The 17,441-nt window shown below is 42.0% G+C and overlaps 1 protein-coding gene across 9 annotated transcripts in view; it reads right to left on the bottom strand.

The window, feature by feature from the left end:
- Window positions 1–2,232: 2,232 nt before the first annotated feature.
- SDHAF2 (succinate dehydrogenase complex assembly factor 2) overlaps window positions 2,233–17,441 on the bottom strand; it is a 20,788-nt gene continuing 5,579 nt past the window's right edge. For all 9 annotated transcript variants that reach the window (XM_057730045.1, XM_057730041.1, XM_057730046.1 and 6 more), the window contains one exon: window positions 2,233–2,978. In XM_057730045.1, coding sequence (XP_057586028.1) covers window positions 2,848–2,978 — 131 coding nt within the window. In that variant the 3' untranslated portion in view covers window positions 2,233–2,847. The remainder of the gene's footprint in view (window positions 2,979–17,441) is intronic.

Genomic DNA, 17,441 nt, shown 5'->3' with positions numbered 1-17,441 from the left:
CCACCCCAGTTTGATGTCTGATACGGGAGCCTGTGCGACAGGTCTCATGAGACTACTTCAGATGCGGCAGGACAGGCTGCAGCCTGTGTGCCCTGCACAGGCTCTGAATGAGGTCAGCGAGCAGTGATGTGTCAAAGAGAGGAATGAGTCCAGCTTCTGTTCATCATGGATCCTCGGGGGGTTGCTGGCCCTTGCCATATGTTTATTAATTTTTAAAAAATGTCCTGTGGCCGGCCTGGTTTTACTTAATGCCTAATAAAGGAAAAAACTGTTTACACAGCACCCCTGGGTCTGACACTGGGCAGCTGAAGTTAGCAAGAACCTTCACTTTCAGAGACACAAGCCAGCAGCCTGGGAAGAAAACAATTCCTTTAAAAGCATGTCATTCCCAGGTGAAAGAGGCAGCAGCTAAATGTTATGTTAAATAAGACAAAATCAGGGTTAGGAAAGATCAAACCCCTGGGGGAAAAAGCCCAAACAGCAGCATAGCTGCTGGCATTTGTTGCATAAGAGTCCAGGATAGATGGGTAAGTCACGGCCCAATTCATATGCACTTCTGACAGTCCAGATCTCTCTCTACATAAAGTGTTTTTTTTTTTTTAATATTTATTTATTTGGTTGCACTGGGTCTTAGTTGTGGCTCGCCAGCTCCTTAGTTGCGGCTCGCTGGCTCCCTAGTTGCAGCATGAGAACTCCTAGCTGTGGCATGCATGCAGGACCCAGCTCCCTGAGCAGGGATCGAACCTTGGCCCCCTGCATTGGGAGCTCAAAGTCTTAACCACTGTGCCACCAGGTAAGTCCCACACAATATATCAAATGAGGCCCGAGAGACAGGCCAGAGTCAGCAGTGAGTTCCCAGGGTGATCCATGTCTGCTTCTGCGCCCCCGTTCTCACTCCCATTCCTTGCTCAGGTGACAGTGCTACAGATTTTTCCATTGAAGTCCTCAACACCAGGGTCTGTTTTCTCTCCTGTCTTTACTGGCTGGTAAGACACCCTGCGGTTCTTCAACAGGCCTGGCTTTCCTACCTGCAGAAGGCTCTGCCCTGCATGAAGCCCTAGTGACCTCACTGACATGCCAGGCCTTTTGCATTAAGAGACAGGTTCTAAATCTCAGGCTGAGGCCATGACCAAACGCTGACACCTAACATCTACGGAGAGCTTACTGTGTGCTGGGGACCACGGAAGAGCTCTGTGTGTTTTTATCTCTTCACATCTGATGTTTACAAATAGTTAAGACAGAGAGTGTCATCATCCCCATTTTATAGATGAGGAAACTGAGGCTCAAGCCAATTCATTTATCCAGCAAGCAAGCAGCAGAGCCAGGATAGGACCTGTAATCAGTGCCGGCCCTGCTTCCTCACTTATGGGAGCTACCGTGGGGGACCAAGTGCTGACTGTGGGAGGCATGTGGCAGCTTCCTGTCCCCCTTCCTGTGACACACAGGTCATGGCTCAGAACCGTCAAGCTTCTTTGCTATAACTTCTCAAAGTGTTGACTTCTACATAGTTTAAACCAGTAAGGTTGCCTGTTCTGGCAGAAAGTTCATGAGCTTTGGAGACAGAGTGAACTAGGCAAGATTCTGGCTTTCTCTCTGAATAGTGACTTGAGCTTGGACAAATCACTCTCTGAGCCCACTTTCTCATCTACAAAATAGGCGTGACACCACCTGTCTGCAGGAGAGCTGTGAAGCTCAATTGAGATTACGTAAGTAAATAAAGCCTGGTTCTCTCCTCTCCTCTCCTCAGCCAGGGACACTGAGGGGCAGGCAGGACCACGAGGAAGCTCCGTGGGAACCCTGAAGCTCAATACTGCTGGAAATATGAACGTCCTGCCTGCGTGCAGCTCTCGTGCTCACCAACCACTTGCCTAGCAGTTCTGGCCTACCTTCCTCCGATCCACACCTTTAATGGTCCTGGCCCAGTCTGGGTGATGGCCGTTCTGAGTGGATTACAGCTCCAAGGGGGAAAATTCCTCCAGTGAGACCACCCTCCTGAAAATGCAGAAATCTTCTGATCCTAGAGCCAAACACTTTCAACTAATTCATCCTAACATTATTTCTTATACGTTATTAGTTTGTCAACTAAAATAATCATGGAGACTGTAGAAATATAGAAAATATTTGCTATAAAACCTATGATTGTGACCTTGTAAAGCTCTATAAACATATGCCTGCGGATTACATGAGAACAGACAAAATTAAAATAGTTGTGTGAGGGCTGGGGAGTTGCGATTTTCCTTTTTAAAATAATCTTTAATGTTCGATTACGGTTCAGTTTACCCAGTGAGCATTTTAGAGAAAATCTGATGAGGATGCTGACTCTTAGGCAGCACGCCAACACCATTCCTGCCCGCTGCCTTCATTCTGCCTCCTGGGCCTTTGAAGGATGCCGCTCAGGGGGCTTGGATCAGCTTCCCTTGGCAGAAAGAACCATCCCAGGTTAGAAGGGGGAATTTCACTGGAACAAAGCCCTGGGTAACCTGGGGAGCGTTCCACACAGCATGTGCAGCTGGCTGCACCTTTGCACGGAGCACGCCTCTGGCTGAAGCAACGAGCCGGCACAATCGCTTCCCCTACAGTGCCCTCCTGTGGAGCCAGAGAAAGTTGGGTTCGAGCACCGGTTATGTGGACAAACTGCTTTGAGGCTTAGAACAAAACCACAAGGTCTTAGAATGAGATACACTGAACATTTACATGTCCTCAGGAGAGAGGCAGGTCCATCACTGGAGGCAGGACCAACGGTCTGGGTGGGCTGAGCGTCTACGGAGAAGCAGGACATCAAGGCCAGTACCCGGCATAAGCAGTGAGTGTTCAGGGAACAAGGCCAGGCAGGCAGCAGCACTCAGCTCAACGTGGCTTTTCAAAGAGGTATTCGAGATCTGGGGCCCGCAGTCGCTGCTCTTTGTTTTTATTCTTAGCAAAGTCTCTCAGCAGGGCCATGACTTCGTTTTCAAATATTTCTGGGGCTGGTTTTGCTTCTGCAAGAGAAGGATGGGCAAAAAGAATTACGTTGGTCAGTCAATTGTCAGGTATTACGTTGGTCAGTCAATTGTCGGGTATAAGGATCTTAAAACTCGAAACTCTGGCCTTGGCCAAAAAACCTCAGTGGATACACAGAGCAGCTCCATTCTTCCTCTGGATATACATGGCAGCCTGTACCATGGGTCGGCAACCTACAGCAGCCAGTATTTGTAAAGAGCTTTATTGGAACAGCTGCTCTCACTTGTTTACACATTGTCCGTGGCTGCTTTTGTGCTATGATGGCAGAGTTGAGTAGCTGCCACAGAGACAATATGGCCGCAAGACTACAACATTTACTATCTGGTCTTTCATGAACAATTTTGCCTGTTCAGTAGTGGCCATACTGTTTTGCTCTCCATTTGGTACTTCAGTTGTTTTTTGAGTACTGTGTTTTCCCTTCTAGTCTATAAATTTCCTGAGGCAAAAGTCCTTGGATGTAAGTGACAGTAACTGATAACTAGTAAACTTAAGCATAAACTAATTTACTGGGGGCTTCCCTGATGGCACAGTGGTTGAGAGTCTGCCTGCCAATGCAGGGAACACAGGTTTGATCCCTGGGCCAGGAAGATCCCACATGCTTCAGAGCGACTATGCCCGTGCACTACAGCTACTGAGCCTGAGCTTTAGAGCCCACGTGCCACAACTACTGAGCCCACGTGCTGCAACTACTGAAACCCATGCAGCTAGAGCCCGTGCTCTGCAACAAGAGAAGCCACCGAAATAAGAAGCCCGAGCATAGCAACGAAGAGTGGCCCCCACTCACCACAACTAGAGAAAGCCCGCACAGAACAATGAAGACCCAACACACCAATAAATAAATAAGTACATAAATAAATAAAATTAAAAAAAAATTTACTGGAAGGCAAATAGAGGCCCACAACATTGAGATGAACCTGGAGAACCAGATTTGGATGGAGAGGCAACAAAGGCACCGAGAGCAAAGAGACGAGGATGCCAGCCTCAGGTCAGCAGAAGGGCATCTGGCAGGATGCTGATCACCTTCGACCTTTCTTTCCACCCCTGAAATGCTCTCTTAAGGTTCAAATTACAAGCAAAGCCCCCCATTGGGAAATCTTAGGTAATATGCTTTGGAATTACCCTCCTTGCAAGACTAAATGCAACACTAGGAGAGGGAATTCCTCAAAACAAAGTTTGATTTCCCCTCACTTGGCACAGAGCCTGGCATCTGGGTTTTTGTGCGTGACAATCAGAAGAAGATCAAGGAGACCTGGGTGTCCCCCTAGGATGCTGAAAGCTGGAAAGAACATTACACTCATCCCAACAAGAAAAAGTTGGATAAACTAGAACTATCATAACTTTCTTGAAGTCATCAGAGAGCTGAGGTCACAGGGCACCCAAAGAGAATAAAATCTAAGGGAAGAGAGACCCCTCAAAGGAGAAAATGGATATGAACACATGCCCACTTGAGACAGGGCACTAGGAGAGGCACTGGGCACCACAAAAAGAGGTAAGAAGAATTTAGCTCAAATTACTCATCAACTGCTGAAAGCCAAGTGTAGGCTGGCACGAGCGTACAAAATCTCTGGGAGCCACAGACACAAGGAGAATTTACCCCAATGTGCAAGTTCTTTTCAACAGCCCCCTCCTGAGTATATGCATGGCAAAGACTGAGTCCAGAACAGGAGGCTGGAGAAAGCCTCCCTCAGTGATACAGCCCAGAGGGAGGGGAGCAGCCAATACTAATGCCTAGCCTGGCCCTTCTTCTCTACAAAACAAAAGACTCGAGGGGCTGGGAGTAGATCAGTAAATGCTGTCTGCTACAGGGCACATGTGAGGACCCACTGGGGCTGGTGGAAGGGTAAAAGAAAAAAAAAAAACCTCTACCCCAGTGGGATCAACAGGATCACTGAGAAAGCCCATCTCCATGACCCATGGCCACAGGAACTGAGGCTGGACCAGGATAATAGAGAATACCCTCCCCTCCCTTTCCCAAACTAACAAGCACCAAGTGGAAATCAGTAGGTATCTACTACTGGGGGAGGGCAAGAGCATGGAGAGAGATTCCCTTTGAAGCACAGAAATACAGGTAACAATAGAGGCTGGTGGTGAACTGAAGGGAACCAAAGCAATAACAAAATCCAAAGTGAGCTTAACTCCTAACTACACTGACTCGATTCCCATTCCAACAGCCTGACAGAAGAAGCGCGCCCATTTCTTAGCATAAATACTACTTGCTTCAGTTTTTACTGTCTTACTCATGATATCTAACATTTAATCAAAAATTATGAAATACACACACACAAAAGTGAAAAACAACACATTGTGAAGGGACAACGGAACCAACAGAAACAGACTCAGGGATGACAAAGATGTTAGAACTATTAGGGGATTTAAATAAAGTAACTATGACTACTATGTTAAAGGTGCTAGTGGGGGCTTCCTAGGTGGCGCAGTGGTTAAGAATCTGCATGCCAATGCAGGGGACATGGGTTCGATCGCTGCTCCAGGAAGATCCCACATGCCACAGAGCAACTAAGCCCGTGTGCTACAACTATTGAGCCTGCACTTTAGAGCCTGTGAGCCACAATTACTGAGCCCATGTGCTGCAACTACTGAAGCCCAAGTGCCTAGAGCCCATGCTCCACAACAAGAGAAGCCATGGCAATAAGGAGCCCGCGCACCACAACAAAGAGTAGCCCCCACTCACCACAACTGAAGAAAGCCCGCGCACAGCAAAAAAGACCCAACACAGCCAATAAAATAAATAAATAAATAAATAAAATAAAAAAAAGGTGCTAGTGGAAAAAGCGGGAAAAATGTATGAACTGATGAAGAGCACCAGCAGAGATGTGGAAATTGTAAAAGTCAAATGGAAATGTTAAAAATAAAAATAGAAATATAGTAGCCCATAAGCAGAATGGGCTCATTATAAGATTTAACATGGTGGTGGAGAAAAGATGGCGGCGAAGTAGAGCGACGTGGAGTGCATCCCTCTCCACAGATGCATTGGGAATGCACAGAAGGACGCAGTAATTCCCACAGAGAACCAGCTGAACACCAGCAGACGGCCTCGGACACCAGAAAGGGCTGCGGGGAGCCCGACATAGCCGGTAGGGAGGCATCTACGAGGGCTCAAAGAGGGTGAAGCGGCGGAGCTGTGGCAGACGGGAGGGAGTGAGAAACATACGGAGGGTCCGCCGCGCAGCTCAGCGTTCCCGGACCGAGACATCGATCTGCGGCTGAACGGAGGGTCCGGGAGCGGGAGCGTGGGAACCGGAGAGCTGGTTCAGGGTGAGAAACATTGTTGCCGGTAGGGTGACGGACCGAGAGGACAGGAGGGAGGAGGTCCGCGGAGAGGAGTGCCGATCCCTGAGAGCTGCCCGGCCATGATGGCGGCTGGAGGCTGCAGGCTCACGGGCGGGGGGGAGGAGCCGCGTGCATAGCCTCTCCCTCTCTTTCGGCGCCTCTGCAACAGGCAGTGGAGAGATGCCCTGCGGGCCACCTAAGGCGCTCAGGGATAACAAGCACCCTCAGGCACTTGGGTGGGGCTAGAGTAAAACCCCTTGCAACGCCAGCAGCAGGGAGGCTGCCGAGAGAAAAAAAAAAAAACAACAGCATCAAAAAGAAAAAAACCCCCGAGAGAGGCCCAACTCTAAGACTTTCTGTTTACGCCTGAGCCACCAGCGCCCTCTGCAACAGGCACCTCCAAGCCTGACTGAAACAACAGTGCGCCACTGCTCACTCACTCCCAGGAGAAGGAGCCACTATTGTACCCTCTCCCTCCCCACACACCGACGCTTACAGACGAACAATAAAGGAACCTCTGCTGGTCACAGAATAACACAAAAAAAACCCAAGGCAAGGAGAAGGACACTTACAGCTGAGACGCTAAGGAAACAGAAATAGTAGTATCAATACCTATTGAACTGGTCCATTCTGGGATCAGTTCTGGATTTTTTTTTTTTTTTTTTGATTTATTAAATACGATCTTAGCCCTAAGGGATCTACAAGTTTTATAACATAATTTTTTAATGATATTTTTTATTCTTTTTTTTTTTTGCCTTTTTATATACTTCTATATCTAGCTAAGTTTTTGGTAGTACGGACAAAATATCTCTCATACTTTCCTTTTATCCCTATCTTTTATACATTTCTATTCCTTTCTTTTTATTTGCATATTTCCAACCACATTACGCTCTTCTGTTCCCCTTTCTTCCAGCCTTTTTAAGTTTATCTTAACATACTTATAAGCAACACTATTGGTCTGCTCAGACTCCTTGCTCTATTCTCCAGATGACGCACTGCCTTGGTATTTAATATTAGGCTTTTGTCTTTATCTTAGTTCTTAGTACAGTTGTCTAATTACATTCTGAGAATCTCCATTCTCTCTGGTGGTACTCCAGCTCTTTTCTATATTTGATCCTAGCTTACAAAATCTCCCTGGATTGATGTTTGTATGTGTAGGGTGTTATTTGTTGTTTGTTTGCTTTTGCTTTTGTCTCTGATTTCTTCTGTTTCAGTTGTCAATTTCTGCTGGGTTTCTCTTTGAATATCTGATAGCACACTGGGGTTCTGTCAGGTCTTTCTAGAGCCTTATGTCCTAATGGATTCAGTAATTGTGTGTCTTATACATGTATGTGTTTCCTAGACTTAATATTCGTTTAATCCAATACTTGGACATTAGTCTGAGGCTTGGACAGTCTTCTATAAACACCTCTATCGCCAGGACAAGCAACCCCAAAAGTTTGGATAACCATGAGGAAACAAAGAAACACCATGCAGGCAAAGGAGCAGGAAAAAAACCCACAAGACCAAATAAATGAAGAGGAAATAGGAAAAATGCCTGAAAAAGAATTTAGAGTAATGATAGTAAAAATGATACAAAATCTCGATAACAAAATAGAGAAAGTACAAGAAACAGTTCATAAGAACTCAGAAAAACAAACAGCAATGGATAACAAAATAACTGAAATTAAAAATACTCTAGATGCTATAACCAGCAGAATGACTGAGGCAGAAGAACGAATAAGTGAGTTGGAAGATAGAATGGGGGAAATAACTGCCACAGAGCAGGAAAAAGAAAAAAGAATAAAAAGATTAGAAGACAGTCTCAGAGACCTCAGTGATAACCTTAAACGTACCAACATTCGAATTATAGGCATCCCAGAAGAAGAAGAAAACAAGAAAGGGTCTGAGAAAATATTTGAAGAGGTTATAGTGGAAAACTTCCCCAACATGGGAAAGGAAATAATTCACCAAGTCCAAGAAGCACAGAGAGTCCCATACAGAATAAACCCAAGGAGAAATACACCAAGACACATATTAATCAAACTAATGACAATTAAACACAAAGAAAAAATATTAAAAGCAGCAAGAGAAAAGCAACAAACAACATATAAGGGAAAACTCATAAGGATAACAGCTGACCTTTCTACAGAAAGTCTGCAGGCCAGAAGGGAATGGCAGGATGTACTGAAAGTCCTGAAAGAGAGACACCTACAGCCAAGAATACTCTACCCAGCAAGAATCTCATTCAGATTTGAGGGAGAAATCAAAAGCTTTCCAGACAAGCAAAAGTTAAGAGAATTCAGCACCACCAAACCAGCCTTACAACAAGTGCTAAAGGAACTTCTCTAAGTAGGAAACACAAGAAAAGGAAAACACCTACAAATACAAACCCAAAACAATTAAGAAAATGGGAATTGGAACACACATGTCAATAATCACTTTAAATGTAAATGGATTAAATGCTCCAACCAAAAGACACAGACTGGCTGAATGGATACAAAAACAAGACCCTTCTCTATGCTGCCTACAAGAAACCCACTTCAGACCAAGGGATACATATAGACTGAAAGTAAAGGGATGGAAAAAGATATTCCATGCAAATGGAAGCCAAAAGAAAGCTGAAGTAGCAATACTCATACCAGACAAATTAGACTTGAAAGTAAAGACTATTAAAAGAGACAAGGAAGGACACTACCTAATGATCAAGGGATCCATTCAAGAAGAACATATCACAATGGTAAATATCTATGCCCCCAATATAGGAGCACCTCAATACATAAGGCAAATGCTAACAGCTATGAAAGGGGACATCGACAGTAACACAATAATAGTGGGAGACTTGAACACCCCACTTACATCAATGGACAGATCATCCAAACAGAAAATCAATAAAGACACACAAGCTTTAAATGACACATTAGACCATCTCGACTTCATTGATATTTATAGGACATTCCATCCAAAAACGACAGACTACACTTTCTTCTCAAGTGCACACAGAACATTTTCCAGGATAGATCACATCTTGGGTCACAAATCAAACCTCAGCAAATTCAAGAAAATTGAAATCATATCAAGCATCTTCTCAGACCACAACGCCATGAGACTAGATATCAATTACAGGAAAAAAACTGCAAAAAATACAAACACATGGAGGCTAAACAATTCCCTCTTAAACAACCAAGGAATCACTACAGAAATCAAAGAGGAAATCAAAAAATATCTAGAAACAAATGACAACGAAAACACAACAACCCAAAACCTATGGGATGCAGCAAAAGCAGTTCTAAGAGGGAAGTTTATAGCAATACAGTCCTACCTTAAGAAATAAGACAATTATCCAATAAACAACCTAACCTTACACCTAAAACAACTAGAGAAAGAAGAACAAAGAAACCCCAAAGTGAGCAGAAGGAAAGAAATCATAAAGATCAGAGCAGAAATAAATGAAAAAGAAAGGAAAGAAACCATAAGAAAAATAAATAAAACTAAAAGCTGGTTCTTTGAGAAGACTAACAAAATTGATAAACCATTAGCCAGACTCATCAAGAAAAAAAGGGAGAAGATGCAAATCAACAGAATTAGAAATGAAAAAGGAGAAGTAACAACGGACACCTCAGAAATACAAAAGATCATGAGAGACTACTACAAGCAACTATATACCAATCAATTGGATAACCTGGAAGAAATGGATACATTCTTAGAAAAATACAATCTTCCAAGACTGAACCAGGAAGAAATAGAAACCACGAACAGACCAATCACAAGTATGGAAATTGAGGCAGTGATTAAAAATCTCCCAACATACAAAAGCCCAGGACCAGATGGGTTCACGGGCGAATTCTATCAAACATTTCGAGAAGAGTTAACACCTATCCTTCTCAAACTCTTCCAAAATATTGCAGAAGGCGGAGCACTCCCAAACTCATTCTACGAGGCCACCATCACCCTGATATCAAAACCAGGCAAAGATGTCACAAAAAAAGAAAACTACAGACCAATATCACTGATGAATATAGATGCAAAAATCCTCAACAAAATACTAGCTAACAGACTCCAACAGCACATTAAAAAAATCATACACCATGATCAAGTGGGGTTTATCCCTGGGATGCATGGATCCTTCAATATACGCAAATCAATCAACGTGATACATCATATCAACAAATTGAAGGATAAAAACCATATGATCATTTCAATAGATGCAGAAAAAGCTTTTGACAAAGTTCAACATCCATTTATGATAAAAGCTCTCCAGAAAATGGGCATAGAAGGAAATTACCTCAACATAATAAAAGCCATATATGAAAAACCAAAAGCCAACATTGTTCTCAATGGGGAAAAACTGGAAGAATTCCGTCTAAGAACAGGAACAAGACAAGGGTGTTCACTCTCACCACTATTATTCAACATAGTTTTGGAAGTTTTAGCCACAGCAATCAGAGAAGAAAAAGAAATAAAAGGAATCCAAATTGGAAAAGAAGAAGTAAAATTGTCACTCTTTGCAGATGACATGACATTATATATAGAAAACCCTAAAGACTCTACCAGAAAACTGCTAGCACTAATTGATGAGTTTAGTAAAGTAGCAGGATACAAAATGAATGCACAGAAATCTCTTGCATTCCTATACACTAACAACGGAAGAGCAGAAAGAGAAATTAAGAAAACTCTCCCATTCACCATTGCAACAAAAAGAATAAAATACCTAGGAATAAACCTGCCTAAGGAGGCAAAAGATCTGTATGCAGAAAACTTTAATACATTGATGAAAGAAATCAAAGACGACACAAACAGATGGAAGGATATACCATGTTCCTGGACTGGAAGAATCAACATCGTGAAAATGACTGTACTACCCAAAGCAATTTACAGATTCAATGCAATCCCAATCAAATTACCAATGGCATTTTTCACAGAACTAGAGCAAGAAATCTTACGATTTGTATGGAAACGCAAAAGACCCCGAATAGCCAAAGCAATCTTGAGAAGGAAAAATGGAGTTGGTGGAATCAGGCTTCCTGACTTCAAACGATACTACAAGGCCATAGTGATCAAGACAGTATGGTACTGGCACAAAAATAGAAAGGACGATCAATGGAATAGAATAGAGAACTCAGAAGTAAGCCCAAACACATATGGGCACCTTATCTTTGACAAAGGAGGCACGAATATACAATGGAAAAAAGACAGCCTCTTCAATAAGTGGTGCTGGGAAAATTGGACAGCAACATGTAAAAGAATGAAATTAGAACACTTCCTAACACCATACACAAAAATAACCTCCAAATGGATTAAAGACCTACATGTAAGGCCAGACACTATAAAACTCCTAGAGGAAAACATAGGCAGAACACTCTATGACATACATCAAAGCAACATCCTTTCTGACCCACCTCCTAGAATCAGGGAAATAAAATCAAGAATAAACGAATGGGACCTCATGAAACTTAAAAGCTTTTGCACAGCAAAAGAAACCATAAACAAGACTAAAAGGCAACCCTCAGAATGGGAAAAAATAATTGCCTATGAAACAACGGACAAAGGATTAACCTCCAAAATATACAAGCAGCTCATGAAGCTTCATACCAAAAAAGCAAATAACCCAATCCACAAATGGGCAGAAGACCTAAATAGACATTTCTCCAAAGAAGACATACAGATGGCCAACAAACACATGAAAAGATGCTCAACATCACTCATCATCAGAGAAATGCAAGTCAAAGCCACAATGAGGTATCACCTCACACCAATCAGAATGGCCATCATCACAAAGTTTGGAAATCACAAATGTTGGAGAGGGTGTGGAGAAAAGGGAACTCTCCTGCACTGTTGGTGGGACTGTAAGTTGGTACAGCCACTATGGAAAACAATTTGGAGGTTCCTTAAAAAACTACAAATAGAACTACCATATGATCCAGTAATCCCACTCCTGGGCATATACCCAAAGAAAACCATAATCCCAAAAGAAACTTGTACCATAATGTTTATTGCAGCACTATTTACAATAGCCAGGACATGGAAGCAACCAAAATGCCCATCAACAAATGAATGGATACAGAAGATGTGGCATATATATACAATGGAATATTACTCAGCTATAAAAAGGGATGAGATGGAGCTATATGTAATGAGATGGATAGAACTACAATCTGTCATACAGAGTGAAGTAAGTCAGAAAGAGAAAGACAAATATTGTATGCTAACTCACATATACGCGAATCTAAAAACGGTACTGATGAACTCAGTGACAAGAACAAGGATGCAGATACAGAGAATGGAGTGGAGAACTCGAGGTATGGGAGGGGGCAGGGGGTGAAGGGGAAACTGAGACAAAGTGAGAGAGTAGCACAGACATATATATACTACCAACTGTAAAATAGTCAGTGGGAAGTTGTTGTATAACAAAGGGAGTCCAACTCGAGGATGGAAGATGCCTTAGAGGACTGGGGCAGGGAGGGTGGGGGGGACTCGAGGGGGGGGAGTCAAGGAAGGGAGGGAATACGGGGATATGTGTATAAAAACAGATGATTGAACCTGGTGTACCCCCCAAAAAATAAAAAAAAAAAAATATTTAACATGGTCAAGGAAAGAATTAGTGAATTGGAAGAAAGGTCAATAGATATTATCTGGTACAAATTACTCAAACTAATACATAAAGAGAAAAATAAGAAAGACACAAAACACAGAATCTAAAAGCTGTGGAACAGTATCAGTCTAAACAAAGTGTAACTGGAATCCCAGAAGGAAAAGAGGAAGAAAATGAGGTAGAAGAAATACACGAAGAGATAATGGATGAAAAATTTCCAACAATAACGTAAGACAGAAAACACAGATACAAATCCAGCTCAACTCCTAGCCAGACTGACTCGATCCTGCACACTAGCAACCTCACAAAGCAACCTCACAAAACAAGAGTGCCCATGTAAAGCGCTGAAGGAAAGAGTTGTGAATCTGTAGTTCTATACCCACTGAAAGTCTCTTTTGAAAATGACCAATGAAAGCTGAGAGAATTCATAATGGTCAGCCTACATTACAAGAAATATTAAGGGAAGTTCTTCAAAGAGAAGGAATATGAAACCAGAAACATGAATCTACATAAAGAAATGAAGATCTCCAGAGATGATTAAAATGAAGGTAAACATAAACTGTAATGTACCTTATACATAACACATGTTATATGTTACATGCATATTTATATATAATGTGTTATAACATATTTACAAATACAAAATACAATGTATTCTTTCCCTTATTTTAAATTGCTCTAAAGATAACTGTCTAAAGCAAAACAACAGAAATGTAGTGTAGACTTCCAACGTAAGTAAAAGTAAAAAGTATGACAACAATAGCACAAAACATGGAAGGGAGGAATTGGAGTGTGTGTACTACTGAAAGTTCTTACATTATACATGAAGCAGTATATTATTACCTGAAGGTAGACTGATTAATTAAACATGTATACTGTAAACCCTAGGGCAATCACTAAAAAAATTATAGAGAGTTATAAATAATTAACCAATTGCGCAGATAAAATGAAATTTTAAATACGCCAGAAAAAAAAAATCCATGGAAACAGAAGGGGAAGAGAACAAAAGAACAGACAGTAGAAATGGGAAACAAAAAAAGATGATAGATTTTAATTCAACCACACTCATAATTATGTGTAACTGGCCAAAACACACCAGTGAAAAGATAGAGACTATAAGATCTGATAGAAAAGAATGACTACACATGTTGTCTATAAGAAGCTCAATTTACATATAAAGGCAAAGATAAATAAAAGTAAAACAATGGTGCGGTAGGCAGCCTTCTAGGTTGGCCCCCAGCATCTCCCACTCCCTGTGAACAAGCCCTGTGTGATCCCCAGGACTGCGAGTACGACACTCTTTACACCCATCACTGGGTTATGTTATTTGGCACAGTCAGGACAGGAAAATTATCCAGGTGGTTCTGACCTAAACACCTGAGCTCTTTAAAAGCAGAATTTTCTCCAGCTGGTGGCAGAAGGGGAAGTCAGAGAGATTTGAAACATGAGAGGGATTCCATGTGAGGGCGGATCTCCAACGCTGAGATGGAGGGGGACATGTGGGAAGAACCCGAGAGTGGCTTCTAGATGCTGAAAGAGATGACAGCAAGCAAGACAGGATCTCAGTCCTACGACTCAGGAAATGAACGCTCCCAGCAACCTGAATGAGCTTCCGGCAAGCATGTAGAAGCGATGACATTGATTTCAGGCTGTGAGATCTGGGCACAGCTTCTGACCTACGGGACTGTGAGCTAATAAATGGTTGTTGCTTAAAGTCACTCAAGTTTGTGATAACAACAGAAAACTAATACATGGGACTTCCCTGGTGGTGCAATGGTTAAGAATCTACCTGCCAGCAGAGGGGACATGAGTTTGAGCCCTGGTCCGGGAAGATCCCACATGCCGCGACACAACTAAGTCCGTGTGCCACAACTACTGAGGCTGCACTCTACAGCCTGTGAGCCACAACTATTGAGCCCACGTGCCGCAACTACTGAAGCCCAAGCACCTAGAGCCTGTGCTCCACAAGAGAAGCCACCGCACCGCAATGAAGAGTAGCCCCTGTTTGCCTCAACTAGAGAAAGCCCTCGCACAGCAACAAAGACCCAACACAATTAATTAATTAAAAAAATAGGAAAACTGGTATAAATGGAAAAATACATACCATGCAAACACTAATCAAAAGAAAGCTGGAGTGTCTACTATGAGACACTTTGGAACTATCAGCAATAAAGACAGACATTATATAATGATAAAGGACTCAATTCATTAAGAAGATCTATCGATCCTGAATATGTCTTCACATAATAACAAAGCAATAAAATATATGAAGCAAAAACTGTGATAACTGAAAGCAGTAATAGACAAATCCACAATTATAGTTGGGGGTTTCAACACTCCTCATTAATGGAAACAAAGTACAGAGAGAATCAACCAGAATACACAAGACGTGAAGAACCAGCCAAACAACTTGACCTTGCTGACATTTACAGAAAACTTCATCAACAAGTGCAGAACATGTTCTGTTTAAATGAATGCATACAGAACATTTATCAAGATACACACATTTCAGGCAATTTAAAAGAATTGAAATTATGTAACATACATTCTGTGGCAACAGTGGAATCAATAACACAGAAAAATACCGGGAAATTCTAGAAATATCTGAAAAGTAAACATACTTCTAAATAATTCATAGGTCAAACAGGAAGTCGCAAGGGAAATCAGAAACTATTTTGAATTGAATGAAAATGAAAACACAACACATCCAAATTTGTATCATAAAGCTAAAGCAGTAGAGGGAAATTTATAGCATCAAATGTTGGTAGTGGAACAGAAAACAAAAAACGTAGTTTAAAAAAAAAGGTGGGAGGAAGATTTAAAGAGGCATATCGCCAAAGAGGAATAAATGGCAAATGACTTGAAAAGACCCTCAATACCCTTAGTCATTAGGGTTGTGCCAATTAAAACTACAGTGATACATCACCACATACTTCTTAGAATGGCTAAAAACAAAGACAAATAAAGCCCTGATAATACCAAGTGTTGGTAAAGATGTGGAACATCTACCCCTCCCTTCACACTCAGTCCCGGGCAATCACTGGTCTGTTTTCTGCCATATAGTTTTGCCTTTTCTAGAATATCATATAAACAGAATCACACAATATGTAGTCTTTTGGTCTGGCATAGGAGTTGGCAAACTATGGCATGCTGCCTGTTTTTATATGGCCTGTGAGCTAAGAATGATTTTTAACTGCCTGAGAGAAAAAAGTCAAAAGAATATTTCATGACACATGAAAATTACACAACATTCAAATTTTAATGTACACCAATAAAGTTTTATTGAAACACAGTCACATTCATTTGTTTACCTGGCAGTTTGCAAGCACAATGGCAGAGTTGAATAGTTATGACAGATACTGTACAGTCTGCAAAGCCTAAAATATTTACTAACTGGCCCATTATAGACCCTTCGCCTGGGTATTTACCCAAGAAAAACTAAAACCTATATTCACAAAAACCTGTATGCAAAGATTTACAGTGGCTTTATTCGTAATTGTCTAAAAGTGGAAATATCCTATAATGTCCTTCAACTGGTCAGCAGATAAACATGCTATGGTACATCCACACGTTGGAATTCCACTCAATACAAAAGAAATGTACTGATACAACAACATGGATGAGTGTCAAATGCACTATGCAAAGTCAGGGGCAAACATTTTCTATATAGGGCCAGATAGTAAATATTTTACCCTCTGTGGGCTTTCTAATGGTTACATAAGCCTCTAGACCCTGTATTGTCACACTTCACACTTGGATCCTATGGGATGGCTTCTATTTTAAGATATAAATATTGAGTGGAAACACAAAAACAGGAGATGCAGAGGAAAAGCAATGGATGAGATGTCCCCTAATATCTATTCTCCCATTTTTCCTTGATAATAGAATCCCCAATTTAGCTGGGCACATGGAATAGGCTACATTATTTCTTCCTTATGGTGGGATGCAGCCACGTGACTAAACTGTGGCCGGTGGAAAATAAGTGGAATTATGGTGTATAATTTCTTGAGAAGGATCCATAGAAAATGGGGTGTGCTCTCCTATTCTTTTTCCCTGGCTGGAATACAGACACGACAGACAGAGCCTCGGCAGCCATCTTGGGTCATGAGGTAGCCAACACAGGCAGAGGGTGAAAGAGCAGCAAGTCAAGAGGAATCTGGCCTTTGTGACTCTGAAACCCGTCTGTGTGCTGTGGAGGGCCTACCTCTGAACTTCTGTTATGAGAAAGAGAAACATAGTTCTGTCTTCTTTAAGCCATTATTGTTTTCAGGCTTATTTTTACTCACAGCCAAAGCTAATCCTAACTATACACTGTGAGAATTCATTCTTCACAAAAGCGGTGCCAGAGTGAGACTCCTGAGGACCTCGTGTGATGCAGCCTGAGCTGTCTCGTTCACTACATTCCTGGCCTGGTTTTTCTTCAACCTTCCCTTTGATACTGGGAGCTTCCCTTACAATTCACCTAAATTGCCTTTTTGCTTAAGTCAGACAGAAGAGATTTCTACTGCTTGCAAACAAAGCACCCTACCTCATAAAACACATTTTGCACACTTTGGAAAAATTTGAAGAGTGTTTAGATTGA

This window comes from Hippopotamus amphibius, chromosome 3 (assembly GCF_030028045.1).
Source record: "Hippopotamus amphibius kiboko isolate mHipAmp2 chromosome 3, mHipAmp2.hap2, whole genome shotgun sequence".
NCBI lineage: Eukaryota > Metazoa > Chordata > Mammalia > Artiodactyla > Hippopotamidae > Hippopotamus > Hippopotamus amphibius.
The sequence above is the reverse complement of the archived record's forward strand: the minus strand, read 5'-3'. Positions and strand labels throughout refer to the sequence as shown.